The sequence below is a fragment of the Apis florea genome, unplaced genomic scaffold, assembly GCF_048593485.1.
Source record: "Apis florea isolate Af1SG1 unplaced genomic scaffold, ASM4859348v1 contig_2835_pilon, whole genome shotgun sequence".
Taxonomy (NCBI): Eukaryota; Metazoa; Arthropoda; class Insecta; order Hymenoptera; family Apidae; genus Apis; species Apis florea.
This window is the reverse complement of record NW_028256652.1, coordinates 347,555-368,581: the sequence shown is the minus strand read 5'-3', so window position 1 is coordinate 368,581 and position 21,027 is coordinate 347,555. Positions and strand designations below refer to the sequence as shown.

General features: G+C 26.7%; 2 protein-coding genes, 1 long non-coding RNA gene and 1 other non-coding gene across 13 annotated transcripts; 2 read left to right on the top strand and 2 right to left on the bottom strand.

The window, feature by feature from the left end:
* Positions 1 to 64: 64 nt before the first annotated feature.
* Positions 65 to 20,301, bottom strand: LOC100863327 (uncharacterized). 10 transcript variants are annotated; one of them, XM_086907171.1, is made up of 20 exons: positions 20,063 to 20,301; positions 10,281 to 10,348; positions 9,535 to 9,736; positions 9,218 to 9,434; positions 7,672 to 7,842; positions 6,238 to 6,309; positions 6,074 to 6,163; positions 5,566 to 5,673; positions 5,361 to 5,468; positions 5,034 to 5,238; positions 3,352 to 3,558; positions 3,095 to 3,282; positions 2,822 to 2,983; positions 2,514 to 2,711; positions 2,195 to 2,396; positions 1,769 to 1,870; positions 1,280 to 1,381; positions 708 to 875; positions 563 to 631; positions 65 to 492 (listed from the first exon to the last, which is right to left on the bottom strand). In XM_086907171.1, the coding sequence occupies exons 2-20, from the start codon at positions 10,327 to 10,329 to the stop codon at positions 374 to 376; spliced, it is 2,739 nt and encodes a 912-aa protein (XP_086763297.1). In that variant the 5' UTR covers positions 10,330 to 10,348; positions 20,063 to 20,301; the 3' UTR covers positions 65 to 373. The 10 variants fall into 10 exon arrangements, 8 of the variants coding, with proteins under 8 accessions (XP_086763297.1, XP_003692315.2, XP_086763296.1 ...); XM_003692267.4 differs by having other exon boundaries at positions 9,535 to 9,754; positions 20,063 to 20,294; XM_086907170.1 differs by having other exon boundaries at positions 5,361 to 5,459; positions 9,535 to 9,754; positions 20,063 to 20,294.
* LOC147657788 (uncharacterized) lies at positions 4,380 to 6,792 on the top strand. The gene is made up of 4 exons (XR_015291767.1): positions 4,380 to 5,265; positions 5,586 to 5,666; positions 6,094 to 6,138; positions 6,254 to 6,792. It is a non-coding gene; the product is annotated as an uncharacterized LOC147657788 (long non-coding RNA).
* Positions 10,724 to 10,796, bottom strand: TRNAR-ACG (transfer RNA arginine (anticodon ACG)). The gene has a single exon. It is a non-coding gene; the product is annotated as a tRNA-Arg (tRNA).
* On the top strand, positions 11,955 to 17,947 carry LOC105735006 (uncharacterized). The gene is made up of 3 exons (XM_086907168.1): positions 11,955 to 12,002; positions 12,182 to 12,304; positions 13,379 to 17,947. The coding sequence occupies exon 3, from the start codon at positions 13,398 to 13,400 to the stop codon at positions 16,290 to 16,292; it is 2,895 nt and encodes a 964-aa protein (XP_086763294.1). The 5' UTR covers positions 11,955 to 12,002; positions 12,182 to 12,304; positions 13,379 to 13,397; the 3' UTR covers positions 16,293 to 17,947.
* Positions 20,302 to 21,027: the final 726 nt, after the last annotated feature.

The following is a 21,027-nucleotide window of genomic DNA, read 5'->3' as shown; positions in this document are numbered from 1 at the left end:
TGGACTATTGCGCGCGCGATAGTCGCGAATAATGGCGAAATATGTGAGTATTTATCATACAAAATTAATTCAAAAGATTTTTCTTATTTATTTTATTTTTATTTAAAAAATATTCACTCATAACAATATTTAAAAATATCTTATTTGATATAATGATTGAATTATAATATATAATTAAATTATAGTTTAATCAGATCATTTTTCATGAATACTTATTTTACGTAAATATACAAGAAGAAATACATTTCATACGACAATAATTTAAAAAGATATTTTTAGTATTATTGAGCAAAAAATTTGATATCTTAGCTATTAATTGTTTCTTTTACAGTTAAAAATTTTATTTTTTAAAATTGATAAAAATACTCATAAATTAGGGTCCTTTCTCATTGCCACGAGTATATTGTAAATAATTAGCACTTGAATAATTGCATAACTCACAAAAACCAGGTAATCCTTGGGGTCCAGGTGGTCCTCTCATCCCAGGAATACCTGTCGATAAACGAAACTAAAAATACCTGAAGAAGAATTTAAAAACATGTTTTTAATTTTTTTTTCGTACCTGGTCTGCCTGATTCTCCACGTTCTCCTTGCCTTCCAGGTAATCCAATGCCATCATTGCCAGGTGGTCCTATTAACATAAAATGCATAAAAAAAAAAGATGCTAAATTTATCAAGATAATGATAGAAAAGAGTTTATGTATTACCAGGCGGTCCTCTTGGACCCATAGAACCTTCTACACCAACACCTTCCGGACCTCTATCACCCTTTTCTCCCCGTTCACCAGGTGGACCTTGAGGTCCTATATGACCTTGTGGTCCTGGTAAACCAACAAAACCACGTTCCCCAGGCAAACCTGGAAGACCTGGATCACCTAAGAAATAATTTTCCATTATAAATGAATTCTAATCTTAAGGTAAAAAATATATTATTAAGATATTTAATATTATAAGCACGCATTGCTAACTACTTATAACTATATTTTTATTACTATATAACTATATATTTTCCATTATAAATTAATTCTAATTTTAAGATAAAAAATATATTATTAAGATATTTAATATTATAAGCATGCATTGCTAACTACTTATAACTATATATAAATTAAATATTATATTTTCTTTTTCTAATTTTCTTAAATTAATTTTAATATAATTTCAATAAGGAATAATTAATTAATTAGATTTATCTAATTTAATTAATTAGGTTAGATTAAATCACTATAAAAAGCATAAGAAGACAATAAAATTAGGATATTTCATCTCAAGTAGGTACCTGGGATGCCTTGGGTTCCGGCTCGACCAGGACGGCCCTGTCGGGCCAACCCCGGCAACCCGGGTGGTCCTCGTAGACCTTCTGTTAATTCTTTCAGCTTCTCTGTGACACATGCAGGATTCCATCGTCTTTATCGACGTACACAGCCATGTGAGTTGTTAATCTCCGATCGATTGACTGTTAATCGAACGGACGTGCGTGTAGGTACATAAATCACATATTGATGAATGCTAATTCTAACTACGGATGAAGGTGGAACTTCAAGCAATTCATGACAGAATAATGACGACGAATATCATTGTGATATTTCAGGAATGCTAAGGATATTATTGTGCAATAACTATTCACCATTTATTATGGATTTTTGGAATTATTTTAAAAATGAAAAAAATAACAAAAATCCATAACAATATCACCATCATGTTCTATTGTGATTTTAGGATCGAATGCAGGCAAATTAAATTGGTAATCCTTTTTTTAGGGATATACCTGGACGACCTTGTGGACCAGGTGATCCAGGACGACCTGGACGGCCTCGGCCAGGTGGACCAGGTGGACCTTGTATTTGTGCTGCCATCTCAGTCATCTGCTCTATATACGTAGCAGCAATAAAAGGAATAGTTATTTTTCTATTTTTTTTTCTTTATATAAACATTATACAAAGAACAGGTCACATTAGATGTATAATATATATAAAAGTATATATAACACTTTTACTATTCCAAGATTTTATACTTTTGTCATTATTTTGACATTTCTTAGACAATCAGATTCTTTATTGTACCTATAATTATTCAATTTTATTATTTTAGATAATGTAATGATAATTTCCACCTTTTATTCTATTTCAATAAAATAAGTGAAGTAGAGTAAGTATATAAGTAATATTAGTAGAAGTAATATTTAAATATCTACCTCGTAACACACTGGCACATATATCTCGAATTTCTGAATCAGTAATACTACGGCCTGGTGGTCCTTGAACTCCTGGTATTCCAGTTTGCCCTCTAATTCCTGGTGGTCCTTGAAGTCCTGGACTTCCATCTTTTCCTGGCATTCCAGGTAATCCTATTTTACCTTCTGGACCTCTTTCTCCAGAAGGTCCTCTCTCACCTGGCTAATTTTTTATAAAAATATGGACTTCAGAATTTTAGAATAATATTTAAATTTTAAAAAATAATAAAATATTTAAAAATAAGCGAAATTATTCTGATTTAATAATTAGAATACTTACTAATCCTGGTGCACCTGGTAGACCTCTAGGTCCACTAACTCCTGGATTACCAATAGTTTCTAATACATTATTTGTACTTAACATGTCTGTAGTAGTTCCAGGTGAACCCGGTGGTCCAGGAGGTCCTGGAGGACCTGGTAAACCTGATCGTCCGTCTAATCCTGGAATACCAGCAATTCCAGGTAAACCTGGCGCACCCTAAAAAATCGAAAAATCTTTTTTCTTTCTATTTTTTTAAATTTTAAAAATTAAATTATGAATAAAACATAAATATGATTTGTTTAATAACAACAAAAAGTTAAACTTACAATACTTCCAGGTAAACCACGTGGCCCGACAGATCCTTGTTCTCCTTGCTGACCTTTATCACCTTTATTTCCAGGTTGTCCATCGCGTCCTGGTAATCCTGGTTTTCCAATAGGGCCATCTATTCCTTGAGGACCCGGAGAACCTGGTTCTCCAGATAAACCCTAATGATAATTCAATCAAATTTGCCTTATTATTTATATAATAAAAATTGAAACAAATCTTAATTACTTATTAAAAAACTAAATTCGACATTCAATTTAATATAAATTTACTTGTAATCCTGGTGGTCCTGGAGAACCAGGAGGACCGTTTTTTCCTTGTAATCCTGGAAGACCCGGTGGACCAATAAGACCAGGTTCTCCTTTTATTCCTGGAAGACCGTCTTCTCCAGGTATTCCAGGAGAACCTTGAGGACCAGGCAGTCCTGGTACTATTGAACCAACTATTGAACCTGGTAAACCTAAATAAATAAATTTAATATATTAATAATTTATATAGAAAATATTAATTTTTAATTTAATTTACAAACCATCACGACCGGGTTCTCCAGCTTCTCCTTTTGCTCCTTGAATTCCAGGAGCGCCAATTTCACCTGGAGGACCTGGCAATCCCTGCGGACCTGGTATTCCAGGAAATCCCATTTCTCCTTTAAGACCTGGAAAACCAGGAAGTCCTGATTTTCCCTCTATTCCAGGAGATCCATTTTGACCTGGATAACCTTTTTCTCCTGCTTCACCTTAAATTAATAGATATAATGATTTAGCCTTTGAAAATATAATTATAGTTTTTATTTAAAAAATTTACTTAATAATTTAATTTAAAAATAAGTATAAACGTTTTTATAATTTTGTTCTTTTTTGAATTTTTTTAAACTAGGTCATTTAAAAACTAGGTAAAAATTCTGCAATTAGATATATGTTAAAAGTTAATAGTCTCTTCTATTTTGAGAACGAACATACATTTAGTGATTAATAAAAGCAATGGGTTTACGAGTATTGCAACAGATTGCAACAAATTGATTTACAATCACTTTGAATAGCTGTATTTAGGTCGATGTCGATATAGATGATAATATATTGTTTTTGTGTCACTCATCAGAAAATACTAGAATTATAGTTTTTGATATTTGCTTTTAGATATCAGTGATCAAATCAAAGAAAGAAAAAGTAATATAGGAGAAAATAATATAAGATCAAATTTTTAATATATTTTTAATTGGATGATTTCTGTTATTTCACGATTGAAAAGATAGTATTTATCTATTAAAATTGTTCGATTAAAATTTATCTTTTAATTATTGTACTATTAAAATATTTTTAATCTTTCTATTTTTTCCTCAACTTATATTAATTTATTACTTTAACTTATTTCAATTTATTTAAAAAAACAAAATTATAAGTAGTAAATATATATAAAATTTTCTTTAATTTTTTTCTATTACATTAATTTTTTAATAACTTTTAAGAATAATTTTTCTATTTATTTTAGATTTAAAATTCATGTACATGTGAATATGCATAACATTAAACATTAAATTTATAATTGATATATTTTATACAGATTTATAAGAAGAGAAAAAAAGAAGAAAAAAAGAAAATAGAATAAATGGAAATATGCTAGTTAGATAATTGAAGCCATTACTTGATTGCGCTCGACCTTTAAATATGAGACTATTGACATAGTTTATTGAAAAGAATCATTCCTTCAAAAGTGTCAATGATCTTTTGTAACGCTGTAATTAATGCATTAACTGATTCGAAAAAAATTCATTTATTATTCACTAACAACACTTTCAATCAAGAGACAACACATAATATAAATTATAACAAAAATTTTTATTATATAAGAAATTATATAAGAAATTCATATCCATGAAACAAATTATTTTTAACAAAAATATGAATAATTATATAATTACCAAATTTTCTTTATTATTGAACTTTTTGGATACTAGAAAATAAGCACTCCATGTTCACTGGCAGAATAATATATTTAACGATGAATCACTATCGTGCACGTGGATAATGGATCCACAACTCCACGCGATTTTCTAACAAGATTAAATTAGTTTACGCTACAGTTCAAGGATTACTTATCTGATAAATCCATGTAATCGTATTTAACACGAACAATTAACATTTGACACAACCATAACAATCTAAGGAAGAAACTTTTAATAAAAATAAATATTTTAATTTTTAAAGCCATTACCTTTTTGGCCTTGTTCCCCTTTATCGCCGCGATTCCCTTTCTCTCCTTTTGAACCATTTTGGCCTGGATATCCTTGAGGACCTGGTAATCCTGTAAATCGTGATAAAGAATCGCGATAATCGCTAATATTTCCTGGAGGTCCTGGATAACCTCGTGGCCCTGGAAGACCTTGATCTCCTTTCAATCCTGGAAATCCCATGTCACCCTGCAAAAAACAAGCTGTAAGCAAAATGTAAGTATCTTAATCAATTATATTAGTTAAGAGTAAATTCAAAAAAATGATTAGTCAAAAGTGATGTAATATATAAATGTAATGTATAAGCCCACTCTTTCCCCACGTTCTCCTTTTGGACCAGGTGGTCCAATAGGTCCAGAAGACCCCTTAGGACCTGGACCGCCAGTAAATCCTCGTGCACCAATAAACCCCTGCGGCCCCTAGTAATCCCATAATAATTTACAATAAAACAGATATACAATATATATCATATATTTTTGTTTTAAAAATATCATTATTTATTATTAAAACACTCACTATTTTGCCTTGCTCGCCAGGTGGTCCTTGTAAACCCGGATGTCCAGGTACACCGGGTTCTCCAATTGGTCCAGGTGGGCCAGGTAATCCGGGTAGACCAGGTAAACCCTAAATAAATATATTAATTTAAAAAATAAATTTTAACTCCTATGTAACCTTAAGATCTCATCTCAGATTATACAAATATTTGAGCTTGAATACATGAGTACTCACTTGATGAATTTATTTGAATACTCAAATACACATTCAAAAATCCATAAATACTGGGATTATTATTATAATTCTAACCGGATATCCGTGATATTCGATACAACTTTTTTTGAAATCTGAATATCCCGATTTATGTTATTGTATTAAAAAAAAATTAATTTTAATTAGAAAGTATTTAATATTAAAAAGTACATTTTAAAGGGGAAATTATTTTATATTAATATGTATTTTAAAAGCATTAAATGTTGAATGAAAATCGGATAAAAATGTTTATCAATAAAGAGGAGACTTAACTTACATTAGTGCCATTAATTCCAGGAGATCCCTGTGGACAGATAATTTCACAGCCAAGTCTTCTCTGAGGTAATAAAGGGCTGTTAAGGCCCTTCTGCAATTACGTTAATTACAACCATGGGATCTTAATGGATTGCGAGATTGTGTAAAATGTATGTATAGACTTACCAGTAATTCCTCGCAGGTCTCTCTCTCAGGTCTCGTAGGATCGCAATTTAAAACCATCCATTGTATATCGATCTAGAGATACATTTCGAAGAGGAAGTAAATATTATATTAAGAATAAAAAGAAAAAGCATATTTAAAATATCGGATATTTAAAATATCTTTTATATTTTATACTTTAAAATAACAGCTTATAAAAGAAATCTATGAATTTTTTTTCTTTAAAAAGAAAGAAGATCTTAAAAAAAGAAGATAGATATAATTTACGCACGAGTATCTATTATATATTTAAATTTATTGTTATCAAATAGACATATATCTTCATATTTACATACAATGTTTATTTTTTTAATTCGATTCAATTATCATAATATTCTCATGATTATAATATTGTATAGAAGGAACAAAATCCGATATGATAATGAAAGAGGAAAAATATATAATTTAATATAATATTTAAATATAATTACATAACATATAAATAAAATTAATTATTAGATACGAAATAATTAAGAAAAATGATAAAAGTGCAATAAAATTCTATTACAATCGAATAAATATTAACTTTGAAAATTTTATTATTTTCTGACTTCTTTTTTAATATTAATAATATTATTTATAATCTATATCTAGATTTATAAAAAAGTTCAGTTATATTTTCGATCATTTCAAAAATTAATTTATCAAATTCCATAAGCGCAACATTCGAATTTTATATTTTTTTTAATTTTCATAAGTAAAGAACATATCTATGTTTATTATTTAAATAGAAACTTGTTTAAAATTCGATAATTTTAAAAACGAATTATTTACAATACCGTTATTTTAATTTTTTCTTCTTTCTTTGTGAGACTGTAATAATCATATGTTCGTTAAATTTTTCCGTACGCATTACACACTTTGACAATAATACTAAATCTAGCTTGTCCCAGTTATGTCTCAACCTCGTTCATTATAAAGTGTTTATTAATTAAGTGCTCTTTAATTGCTGCACACAAAGGATGTACATGTATCTCATATGAACAAATGCATCCTATGGATGTGTCACACAGCATTCTGTGAAATTTACGCATATTTCATATTACAATTGCGCGTCTTCCGATATTCATTAATAATTTATCGGAATTAAAAAATATTCCAACATTCTAGAAACATTTATTGCAACGTTTTACGAAACATCTAAAAAACATCTACATAAAAAAAATATAACTATGAATGATATCGTGCCATTTATCATTAATTGACAAAAAAAAATACGATATAATGATATATTGATGATATATTGACAAAATATTCAGTAATTATGTATTACAGATTATGTAATCGATTGAAATTGATTATTGAGCTATCAATAACGCTATTGATCTTATCTTTTTATCTTATCTATGTGTATCTTATAATGTGTATGCAATGTCAAAATTGAATGATCGAACTTACCGGTATAGTGAGTTTACTGTGCAACATCTTTGATATCGAGATCTCACCATCCACTTTGATCGGACCCCATGGCTTCACGTCTTGTGTGTCAATGTATTCGCAATCGATATATACCACCAGCCTATCTTTGAAGACTCCAATATCAATTTTGTGCCAATTCTTATCGAATATCTGTTCCAATCAAACTTTATGCCAATTTTGCACCAAGAAAAATATAAAACTTACAATAACAATATATGTTAATCTAGAGATTCAATCTAATCTAATTTAATTATTTTCTTAAGAACGAAAGATTTAATAAATTTCTCTCCAATTTAATAAAATATTCTCCAAAGCATCTTTGAAAACATATTTAAGTATTTACTACTACAAATATAACATCTTTGAAAAAGGATCATTTTTTAAATTACTCATATTTTATTAATAAATATATTGTTGTTCCTTAATATATTTTTATTTGTTTAAAAATGATAATTGAAATATAAATGAAAATCATTTTATCTTTCAAAATAGAACAAAATTCGATCAAACTTTATTCTAGGATTGAAAATAGTTAATCAGTTTTATTTAAAACATTTCTCGGACAAGAAAATGTAGTAAGCAGACAATTCTCTTTTGTTATTTGTTCAATGAATTGTTAATTTTCGTTATTCGTTAAGAATGTCGCGTCGCAAAGATTAACGCTTCTTTGATAATTTAACAAATGTCACGAATTGTATTCTCATCAGTTTTTTTCGATTCGCGAGTACGTTCTTTTGCGTCTCGTCGCTCTAAAAAACTTCCAAACTATTTCGCAAGATGCTTACTCAATGATCCATGACACGATTTCCACGCATCCCGATGAAGAGGGTTTAATTCCTACGCCAACATGTGATCTAGCGATTGATATTTGACAGGAAGCTCGAGTTTTCATGCGGCAATGACGAAATCACGTTTTGAAATATCCGCAATCGCTCGAGGCTTGCTTTAATCATTTCACAATCCTCCATGACATTTTTAAAAGACAACCAATATTAAATATGACATGATCTGACAGTCCTCGAGCTGATTAATAGAAATGCATTTGGCTTGCGAATATTTCATTCTGCTTTATTTAAATGTTTAAACTATACAAGGTATCTTTTTTTTTTCTATTAAATCAGCTAATATAATTTTGAAATTTGTACGTATATATTGTATATCAATACCACATACCAAAGATATGCAAATTTTTCAATAAGAATATGAAATCATTTTTTTAATTTTCAAGTTATAATAAAACAATAAAATATTTTTTTAATTTTATAATAAAAATTGAATCGAAGTAAATGCTCTTATTAAAAATATTTTAATCTGAATAATTAAATTAAAATAATTAATATTTTAAAACATATATTAAAAGATGATGGATACAAATGAAACATTAAAAAATAAATAAAAAGATAAACGTGATATAAGAAAATCTGATGAAATGAATTGAAATTAAAAAAACGTTTTCAATATTTTATAATATAAATTATCGATCGAATTTTCAACAAGATTTAAAAAAAATTTACATTTTACTTACATGATCGGCTGAGAATGACACTATTTGCGTTTCACCGGTTTGGCTTTTCACGAACAAATCCAAAGTTTGACCTTTTGGGTTCATTGCGATTAAAAACTGGGGCTCGTTTTCCATGTCGACGATTTTGATAATATGCCAAGTATATTTCGATAGTTTTCTGGCTCTGAATGTGCAAACTACACTGAATTCCTCTGGCAATCCGTTTGGAAATATATTTCTGACAAACAATACAAAAAAGAATTTTATACGATAGATCTATCACTAATTATCGAATCGATTATTTTTAAATCGTTAAAAAATAGATATATAAATCGTACTTGGTTGGCAGGCTAATATCAGTGTCTTTTTCCAATCTGTATGCTGTTTGCATACGATTACTACCTCTCACTCGTGTCACACCAGTGTAATGTGTCTCCAAAAGATCCAATTTCAATTTACTGATAAAGTCGATTGTTTGAAGATCATCTTCACCTTGTTTGTAACCTTCGCATGGTCCATGTACGAAATCTGGAATAGATTCTTCGCCGAAAATATATTCTACGAAAATTTTGTTAAGTTATAAGCAATTTCAATTCGCATTGAATCAAGGCGGAAACAGACTGTAACAGAGACAAAGAGGTTTCACTCTATTTCCGTTTCAATCTGTCTACGCAAATTACTTAATGAATAAGCCTTTACTGATATCTCTACGTTTGTTTTGATTTCTAAAATCGATATTCCCCAAAGATTCCCCATGAATATATTATATAAAAGGAATTATTAGAAATTATTTTTAAGATAAAAATTTAAAAAATAGATAATTCATTTATAATAAATCTTTTAAAAAACAATTATTAATAACAAAATATTATATAAGATATTTTTATATATTATTAATTAAAATAAAACATATTTATTTATCTATAATTTATATTTTATAAAATATTAAGAATGCAATATTCTCAATACTAATAAAATAAGTTTCTTTTAAAAAAATAATCAAATAAAAAATGGAAAAATAGGATAAAATAAATAAGATAAAATATTACGAAGAACAAATAAATTAAAAAAATTAAAAACTTACGTGTATATGTGAATTGCACAAATAGGAATATCCATACTGAGAAGTACATTCGCAGATCCAAATTGATTCTGTAATAAAAAATATCAATTTTAATATCATATTTTATATAAATATTTTATTTTTAATTATTACTCATATCTAAAAATATGGAATTTATTTTTCTATATCAAAATTATCTTATTAACAATCTTATTTATATTATTTATTTATAAAACTCGAATTGTTTCTATAATGTTTTAAAGATAATTGAATAATAGCTAAAGTAATTGAAGTTAAATTGCTGAAGATTAAAACTATATTAATGTTACATTAAAGACATTTAAAATATTGTGATTATTATAAAGAATTCTTATGATACATGAAACTGACATTGAAATTGAATAAAAAACATTAAGAAGCATTAGTAATTATATTACTAAAATTTTTTAATAAAAAATTATCATCGATCCTGCCAGGATTCGAACCTGGAATCTTCTGATCCGTAGTCAGACGCGTTATCCGTTGCGCCACAGGACCGTGTTGATTACGAATTTTAGTTTTTCTATTATAAAAAAAAATAAATTATATTTCTAAAAATATTTATATATTTTATATTTTATATTATTGTTTCTTTTTAATAAAATATATTAAAAATAATTTTACTCAAGAGTAAAATAATCGATAATATTTTATTTTTTCATTTATATTAAATGCACTATATTTATAATGATTTTTTACAAATAATTACAATAATTATAATTATTGTTACATATAGTTAATAAATAAATATAAAAAAGAATAATTATTTTCTTACATAACGTAAATTTATTACGTCTCATATTAATTTTTTATCAATTTATTTATTTTGTAAAATAATCTAAACGAACTTCTCTGTATATAACTGTTATATGTTATATTATCCTGAATAATAAACATATGTTTAATAAAGCATGTTTAATCTGATCTATTATATATTTCTAGTGATTATCAATCGTGTAAATTGATATAGCATAATAATTCCTAACAATAAAATTTCGTAAAATTTACATATATATATATATATATATATTCTTTTAGAATACAATATAGATAAATTTAATTGAATAAGAATAATTTTCATTATGCAGATTTATTCATTATAATATAGAGTTATATTATAAAATAATCATATATATACACATGCATAATGAATATGTATCATATTAAGATTTCTTTAAGTTTTCTACATACATATTTATTACCAAGTAAGAAAAATAAATACATAATATAAATATACTTCAATAAAAATTATTTTTTTTTTTACATAAATGGAATTTTAATTGATAAACATATTTAATGTTCTTGATAGATTTATAAAAATATAAAAATAACGGTAATAAATATAAAAAGTATTTCTTGTAATTTTTTTTTTTATTTTTATGCAACAATAATATATTATACCGAACTGATATATGTATTTCGTCGGTAGTCAGTCAGTAACAATACTGCGTCAGAAATTCTTTTCCGTTACCGGAAAGATAAATACACTGTAGCCGGCTGCGATATGGTGTTAGTGAGGGCCACATGGAATAAAATGCAGACACGCATTGGTTGTGTTTTATACAACCTTGCTTCCTATTGGTTGAACCTCGTGGGTCTTATCGGATTACTTGACTATGACTACGTGGCGTTGCCATACTGCGATGTTGGGTCTACCAAAGTTTCAGTTTTCTGTGTTACGTTGAATTGAATTGAAGAGAAAAAGTAATAGCATGCGTTTTTACTTTCTTATCTATTAGCTAGAAATAATTATTTTTGTAATTATTATATTTAAAAAGTCAATTTATAATCATAATAGTGGGGATAGAATATGTATTTGGCAACATTGGGATTACGTCATCTGATGCAACTTTGTTTACTTATGTTATTCACATATTTTGCAGATTTAATATTGTTTCTTCATGTTGTTTGATAAAAGTTTCGTCCTTTTTTATTTTTTTTAATTTTATGTAATCTGGAAAAAAATCTCTATATTTGAAGTTTGAAGATCTATAATTTTTTCTTAAGTAAGTATTGAATTTTTTTGAAATATTTATTTAATATTTTGAAGTATTTATAATGTAATAAGATAAAATAAAAGAAAAAAGATTTATTTAAAAAGCATTAAATATTTATATGAATAAAAATATTATAAAAAATATTTTAAATAACTTAACATCAAAAAAGATGAAACAATTTTAATTAGTAATAATAATATATTTGTTATTTTATATTAATTTGAACAAATATTTGTAAGATATGTATTTTTAATGAAAAAAAATATATAAAAAAAATCACAATGTATTTTTTGATTACTTATTTCTTATTTTTTTTGCAAAACATGAACCTTATTTACATAATTATTCAACAATAAATTATAAAAAGTTTGATTTGTATTTCTGTAAATCTTTCTATAATTAATATAACAAAAATATTATATAAATTTATTTTAAAAAATAATGCTAAAGTTATATTAAATTATATTAAAAATACAATATTAAAAGTGTATCTAAAATAAATTTAATATTAATATAATATATTAATTAATTTGATTAATTCTAGATTTAATTAAACTATACATCTTTATTGCTAATTTTAAATAAATAATATTTTTGTTCGATTTATTTATTTTGTACATAATAAACACTATTTTTATTATCTTATGTTTCTTATTTTTATCTTTCAAGTTAATAAATATACTAATAAAAATTATAATCAGATTATAAATATTTTAAATTAATAAAACAGAATATTAAAATATAAAATATAAAATATTATTACAATAAACATTTATAATTCATATATTTATTGTAACTTGAAAAAATACATTTTGAAATATTATATTCACGAATATGAAAAATATGAAAAATTAATTAATTTTATATGTGAACTTATTAGACACACTATATATGATGAAAATATTACAAATAGCTATTATAGCTATTAAGATTATTATTTATAATTATATTCTATATATTTCTAAATTACTAGTAAAATAATACTATAAAATTTTTATATAAAATATATCATTGCATTATAATATTTGCATCATTAATTTATAATATTTAAAAAAATTTCAATCTAGCATTTTCTATCAACAGGAATCCATGAATTTAGAAGATGGCGCCACATATGCAACGAGACTACCACAACATTGGAGATCCAAGTAGATACTCATTGAGGACATTTAGGCATGGTGAAAAACATTGTCTACAATATCACAATTTTGATGTATCGAAAGTAAATGGAAAAGAAGATTTTTTTCGTTGTATGGGTCTTCAAATGAAAAGATATCAGTACAAATACAAAATGCCAAATAGTGATCATAAGGTTAAAAAAATTAATATTCCCACTGGTGTAACATTACGTGATTGCCGTGTTATTATCCTGGGGGCGACATGTGAACTATGCGGGAAGTGTTTTAAATGTAAAACAGATTTGAATGTACATAACTCATTAAAACATCAAACACGTGAAAAAATTCATATAGCTATAAAAGGGACACAATGTAATGAAAACGATATTCATGTGTGGGAAGAAATTCCAAAATCTTTAAATTATACAACAAGTGAGTCTAGTAAAAATTTTATAACAAAACTACATAAAAAGTTACATTTAACTTTAAAAATAGGAAAAGAAGTTATCTCTAAGATATCGGTAAAGCGGAAACATTTAAAAAGAAAGAAAATTGACATACATACACAAACTGAGCTACATTGTGAAAGTGAATTAATTACAGGTGAGAATGAGTATGAAAGTGTCGTTTCTCGTATCGATCCTTCTGTGTTCTGTAATAGTCCTTGTCTACATTGCAACTCCTGTATACACGTGGTAGAAAGTTCGAATCGATATGTGGCTGGCAACATTGTAGCAGATAAGCAAGTAGTTTATGGAAACGGTATAATGCAAGAAGAAAATCATATTTCGAATAGACTATCATGTGCAACATGCGCAAAAGAAAAGTGTAGCGTTGTTCATGAATGCATTTCTTCATCACATGTGAAATATGTTCATAATAAAACAAAAGATGAGCTACAAAATAATAATTTATCAGAAAGTACAGATGTTTCGTCAAAACCAACTAGACAAATTTGTCTGCAAAATAAAAACGAAAATAAGAAAGAAACAGACATTAACGCAAATCAGATACGAAAAGATTTTATTATAAATGAGATAGAAAAATATGCATCTGAAAACTTACAGGATATTTCTAATAGAATACAAGTAATAGTGCCATTAATTATGCCAATAATCGTGCCAAATACAAATGTTTCAAGTTCACCTATTAAATTAACAATACAATCAGTGCCAATAGAACAAGAAGAACAACAGCAATCATTGCAACCAGAACAACAAATGGAAGAAGAACAACATTATCTTCAAGAACAGTCGCAAGAAAAACAAAAACAATCGCAACAATATTCACAGCAACAACATTTAGAACAAGACCGACAAGTGAAACAAAAACAAGAACAATTGCAGCAAAAACAATCGCAACAATGTTCACCACAACAACAACAACAACAACAACAACAACAAAATCAGCAAATGAAGCAAGAACTACATCTGCAACAAGATCAGAAAGTGAAACAAGAACAACAGCAATATTTACAACAAGATCAGAAAATGAAACAGCAATATCTTCAGAAACAATTGCAAGGACAACAAAGTCAGCATCAACAACTACTACAAGAAGAACAAATAAAACAAGAACAACAGCAACATCTGCAACAAAACCATCAAATGAAACAAGAACAACAACATCTCCAGGAACAATTGCAAGAACAACAAAGTCAGCATAAACAATTACTACAAGAAGAGGAAATGAAGCAAGATCAGCAGCAATATCTACAAGAAAACCATCAAATGAAACAAGAACAACAGCAACATCTCCAGGAACAATTGCAAGAACAACAAAGTCAGCATAAACAATTACTACAAGAAGAGGAAATGAAGCAAGATCAGCAGCAATATCTACAACAAAACCATCAAATGAAACAAGAACAACAGCAACATCTCCAGGAACAATTGCAAGAACAACAAAGTCAGCATAAACAATTACTACAAGAAGAGAAAATGAAGCAAGATCAGCAGCAATATCTACAAGAAAATCATCAAATGAAACAAGAACAACAGCAATATCTCCAGGAACAATTGCAAGAACAACAAAGTCAGCATAAACAATTATTACAAGAAGAGGAAATGAAGCAAGATCAGCAGCAGTATCTACAAGAAAACCATCAAATGAAACAAGAACAACAGCAACATCTCCAGGAACAATTGCAAAAACAACAAAACCAACATAAACAGCTACTAGAAGAAGAGCAAATGAAGCAAGATCAACAAGATCTACAGCAACAACAACACCAACTTAAAAAAATTTCTGTTCTTACTATCAAAGATGATGTTAATAATGAAATAGAAGAAGTATTACGAATTGTTAGAGGACGTATCACTAATGCAGAGATCAATCATGAATCACCAACTCGATTCGAACAAGAGATGTTAATACAAGACGCCATTAGAGATATGAAGAGAATGGAAGCGCAAGGCTGGCACTTGTTGGAAAAGAAAAACGGCTCCACGATGAAAAGGAAACGGAATATAAAATCTAATATCAAATGTAATACAAGTAATACAAATGATGAATGTGCCAAAAGAAAGAAAAATATCGTAACTGAATCAAATACAGAATCAAAATATAGAAATTTAAACAAAGAAAAATATATTTCAAATGCAAAGGAACATACGAAAATACAAACTAATAATAATATAGTATCATTGTGTGCATCGGATAATACAAAAGAAAATTTAATGACATGTAATGAAAATATCAATACAACATCTGAAATATTGCGACAATATAATATTAATTATTGCAATGATATATTCGAGATAAAGAACAATACGGAGAATAATCGAGAATCTATTAGCCGATTTCTTGCCCCCTGTTCCGATGGAATGGAAAATAACGTACCGGTCGTAATAGATCTAGTCAACGGTACCGATGAATAACAATGGAAACGGAAATGATGCGTCCGGTGAATGATGATAGCTTTATAAAAATGATATTGAACTGAGAAATAATAATGGATTCGTTTATGAAATGAAAATGTTAAAAATGTTATTTGTTATGAATAATTTTCTAATTTTTAATGTTGATTTTGAAATTAAATTTTTCCAATACTTTTTTTCTGATATGTCTGATTGAATGGAAGTCAGTTAAATAATTAAATACAAAAGGTATTAGAGAATAATTTTTATCACGTGATAATATTGAGAAGTTCTGAAAAATTTCTGATGATTAAATTGCTAAATGGAAGTTTGTATAATAGTATAAAAATATAAATATTGTATATTTTTTGTACAAATCATTTCCAAAACATAAATTATAAAGGACAATATATCGTCAATATTATTTCCATCATGAAATACTTGTCACATATTTCATATGTGAGATCTCGTTATAATAGGATCTCAATTTTTAAAAAATCGAATACTTTAAGAATGATTTAAACAACTGCTTTTGAAATATTATATTTTAATTGACTTTTCTACAATTTTTCATGAATCAGTCATAATATAAATTATTATCAGTATAAATAATGATAATTTCTTTTAATAGTTAAATTTATTATATTTTTTATTTTTTATTTCCGTTTAGATCAGATGTATATTTATATGTATATGTGTTGATGTTGAGTGATACTTCTTAATAAGTACGTAATTATACAGTTTAGCTGAATTTTGATTATTTTATTATATAGCTTCATTTTAACACTTAAAAAGTCAGGCGAAGAAATAATATCAATAAATAATATATTTTTTATTATTTAAAAAAAAGGGGGATATACATAAAAATGCATCCATAATAATGAGTATATCGTCATTTATCTTTTGTTAATATAAACACATTGTAACGATAGGCAATTAACATAAGTGAATTGAATTAAAAAAATACTTTCTTATGAATAGATAACAGGTAACAATATTTTAATTATATCGAAACATTTCGCAGAAATCATCACATCATTTGTTAATATCTATTCATAAAAAGTTTGAACATTTCACGAATCACGAATTAAAATATATATTGATAATATCGAATTAGCTGTTATTGCAATATGTTTGTATTAATAAAAAATAAATAATGGTCACATGCTTGTTAGGAATGCATATATATAAATGAAATTCTATAATAGTAAAAATTTTGTCGCTTTTTTTTTTTTTTAAATAATTTACATTACTTTTTCAATCTCCCCCGATCGATTTCTTGTTTTAATGATAAAATAAAAGTATAGTAAAATCAAAACTGAGAAAACTGTATAATTATTATTTAATTGTTGTGTTCTATGAATTACAACAATAATTACATTAGTAATTATTATTGCCAAATATTATAATACTGTAAAATGATATTACTTTTATATATTTATTATATTCTCTTGGAAAAAGGGAAATAAGATGTGCTTTTTTTCTGTACAAATAATATCATAAATAAGTATAATGACCACGCTAAATCATATTTTATATTACGTTACTGTTTAATGTGCGATATACATATATTAGTAATTTTGTATTTTTTGTAATAAATGTTCTTAAAAAAAAAATGTTATTACACAAATTATTTAATACATAATAATAAATACTTTTTAGAAATTTATGAAAAATATTTTTAGAAAAATATTCTCTCCCGTGTCTCGGCATTCCAATTACACGTGGAATTAACATTGCGTGATTTAAAGTGCCGAAGATGATTTATTCCAATAAATTTAAAAAAAAAAAGTTTCTATAATCTAACATTAGAGATTAGATTACAGACAGTAATCTAAATAACAGTAATTACTAAATAAATATTAAAAAATAAAAACGATCTTTGAATCATGCACGATTCTTATTTTATACTTTATCGAAAAAATTTGAATTTATTTATGCTTAACTCTTATTTTTAAGAGTTATTTTAGAAATTATAGTTCTCACGACATTTTAATACTATAGGAATTTTCTTTATCTTTGCACGAGATCGATGCATTCGTAAGAGAACAAAATGATTGATGATGACAGTTGAAATCGGCAATGCAAAGAACGTTAATTCAGGCCAATAGAAAAATTTCATTATCATAATGATAACTAAAAAAAAAAAGTTATTATATAAAATAACACTTGAAGTTTTCTGACTTCAACTGACTAAACCAAGTTATTAATCTTCTTATTTTTCGAAATTCTTTCACGTACATCATATACATTGAAACAATTACAATGAAAGATATACCAGTTTTAACTATGGCATAGAAAACACGTAAAATATATTATCGATTAACATTATTGAAATTAATGTGCATATTGTGCAACTTGTTTTTCGAAATAAACGTGTGGTTAAAAAATTAGCAAGTGAAATCTTATTTATTTATCGACATTGTCGTGTACTAAAAGAAAGAATATATATCATAGTATATCTTGTTACAGAACAATGGAAATAATGATTTAAGATTTAGAAGCTAGAAATATTTCACTGTAACACAATAAGAGAAATGTAAATCAAACAACGACAATGCAATCAAACGACTAACAAGAATTGAATCGCAATGATAGTACAGATTGAAGAATTGAAGAATTCATATTTGTTGCAAAATCGTTGATACTCTTCTTCAAATGTTTTTGTTGTTGTAAATATACTTACAAAATAACAAATATATTTAAAGATTGTTATAATTGAAAATGATTAAACATAAAAATATTGAAAATTTAACATCCTCACTCTAAAATCAAACTATTCATGATAAAAAGAGATTTTTTTTTGATTTATTTGATTTATTGATTTTATAATTACGAAAATAAATGATGATAGTTTCTTCTTCTTATCAATTTTAATGATTCTGAAATATATTGCAAAAGACATTATTTTGCAATTTTTTGCAAAATAAAGAATTTCATTTTTAGTTATTTTTTCTATTATACAATCAGTGTAATCAATTTTCAAATTATTCGCAAAAAATTTTTGTATACCATTGAATCCTACTTATAGGTATGCATCTGTGATAGAGTACGCGTCACTATGCAACCGTCGTTTAAAGATGGTTGGCAACCATATGTATGTATAACGGGTGAGTTTATCAAAAATCTATTTCTTTATGAATTTAAACGAGATTTTCCTTAAGATTTTCTTTGTAATGTATATATACAATGGAAAAACTAACTTCAATTATTGTAATTTCGATCACTAAATATTATTTTATATTTTATTTTCACATTCGAAAAATCCAAAAGATTCATGCACCCGTTATATATAAATAGAAGTAGTATATTGTTGCACGTGCTTCTACGAATGCATACATCATGAATGCATATAGAGTTAAGTCAAGATAATAGTATCGAAAGTTTTTTTTGTAAATGGTTCGAAAACTAAGATAAATCATTAATTGATGAAAGAAAAAAATTGTTCAAAACGATGTTTTTTACAATATATTTCAAGATCATTAAAATCGATGAGGGGAAAAATCAGATTTATCTTGGACATGTATAATATCTATAAATTATTTACTGATAATAATAATAAAAATTACATATTTGTGATTGTCATTGTAATTTAAAAATGAAAGGATCAAAGAAAAATTTCCACCAAGAAACTAAGAAAAGAAAAGAAAGAATAAAAGAACGTTATAAAATAGAGAATATTTTTAGATCGTGTCAGCAAAATGATTGAATTTCTCACGATCGTTAAACCTCTCGATACAAATAAGTGGTTCGTCAAAGTTTTAGCATGTACGAGAAAGCCCACGTGTTACCGGCTTTTTCTGAAGAAGCTTCTTCCGGTCGTGTTAAAGCGCGACGTAGCCGAAAATCTTTGTGGTTGGAGAACGTGTGTGTCGACTTTCGATAATTGCTGCCCGATTAGCGGAAGTCAATGGATTGGCACATATAAATATGCGTATATATTCGTTTAATTTATATCACACATAATATTTAAAACACAATTAAAATTGTAAGACGAGACAACGCATTGCACGACTGCCTGGCATAAACTGATAAGCCCTGGAGAACCGCATGGCTTGCCTCTCTCCATCTCCCTTCAAGGAGATTCGATCTTGCTTTCCATCTTCCGTCATCGAGGAGAAGAGACAATTACTGTTGATCGTGAATTAGCATATGTATGCAGAGAAAGGAGTTGTGCGTTTCATTGGAATTTCGATCTTGTTCTTTTCGTTTGTTTGTAATAGAAACTTCTGCGCTATTATGTTATCAAAATCCTAATAATAGTAAAATTTATAAAATTTTGAAAAATAATTTTACCGAAAAAGTGTTATTTTTTTTGAGATAAAAAATATAATTGTATTGAAAAATAAAATATAGTTGAATTGGAAAAAATGCCTGATTTCAGAGGATAAATATGATGATTCTAAATTTATTTAGAACACATAATGATACTTGTTATTAGCGTTATCATTTTAATTTTATTATATACGTTACGTTTTGCTTTATATATAACATTAGTGGAGAAAGTAATTCTATGCCAAACCGCACAAACTTGAACACTTTCTTTGTTTTGCAACAGATTCGTTGTAATACATCCAAACGGTCTCTCATTATCGTTGTGAAAAACTGAATAATAATTGAACATATACGTGCTTATAATCAGGAAGTTTGGATCGAAGCGATATTAAGTTACAACTTTATGCGTAATCTTCTAATGAAAGTTATATTTACAAACATGTCTTAAAATTTTTTATAAATCACTCTTAATTTATTTATT

Bases quoted from the DNA above. Each gene is read 5' to 3' on its own strand.
- LOC100863327 (XM_003692267.4), bottom strand. From the start codon at position 10,329: ATGTACTTCTCAGTATGGATATTCCTATTTGTGCAATTCACATATACA. The intron at 7,843-9,217 runs GTAAGTAAAATG...TGATTGGAACAG, and splicing joins TGTCATTCTCAGCCGATCAT to ATATTCGATAAGAATTGGCA. The intron at 1,871-2,194 runs GTAGATATTTAA...CTACGTATATAG, and splicing joins ATGTGCCAGTGTGTTACGAG to AGCAGATGACTGAGATGGCA.
- LOC105735006 (XM_086907168.1), top strand. From the start codon at position 13,398: ATGGCGCCACATATGCAACGAGACTACCACAACATTGGAGATCCAAGT.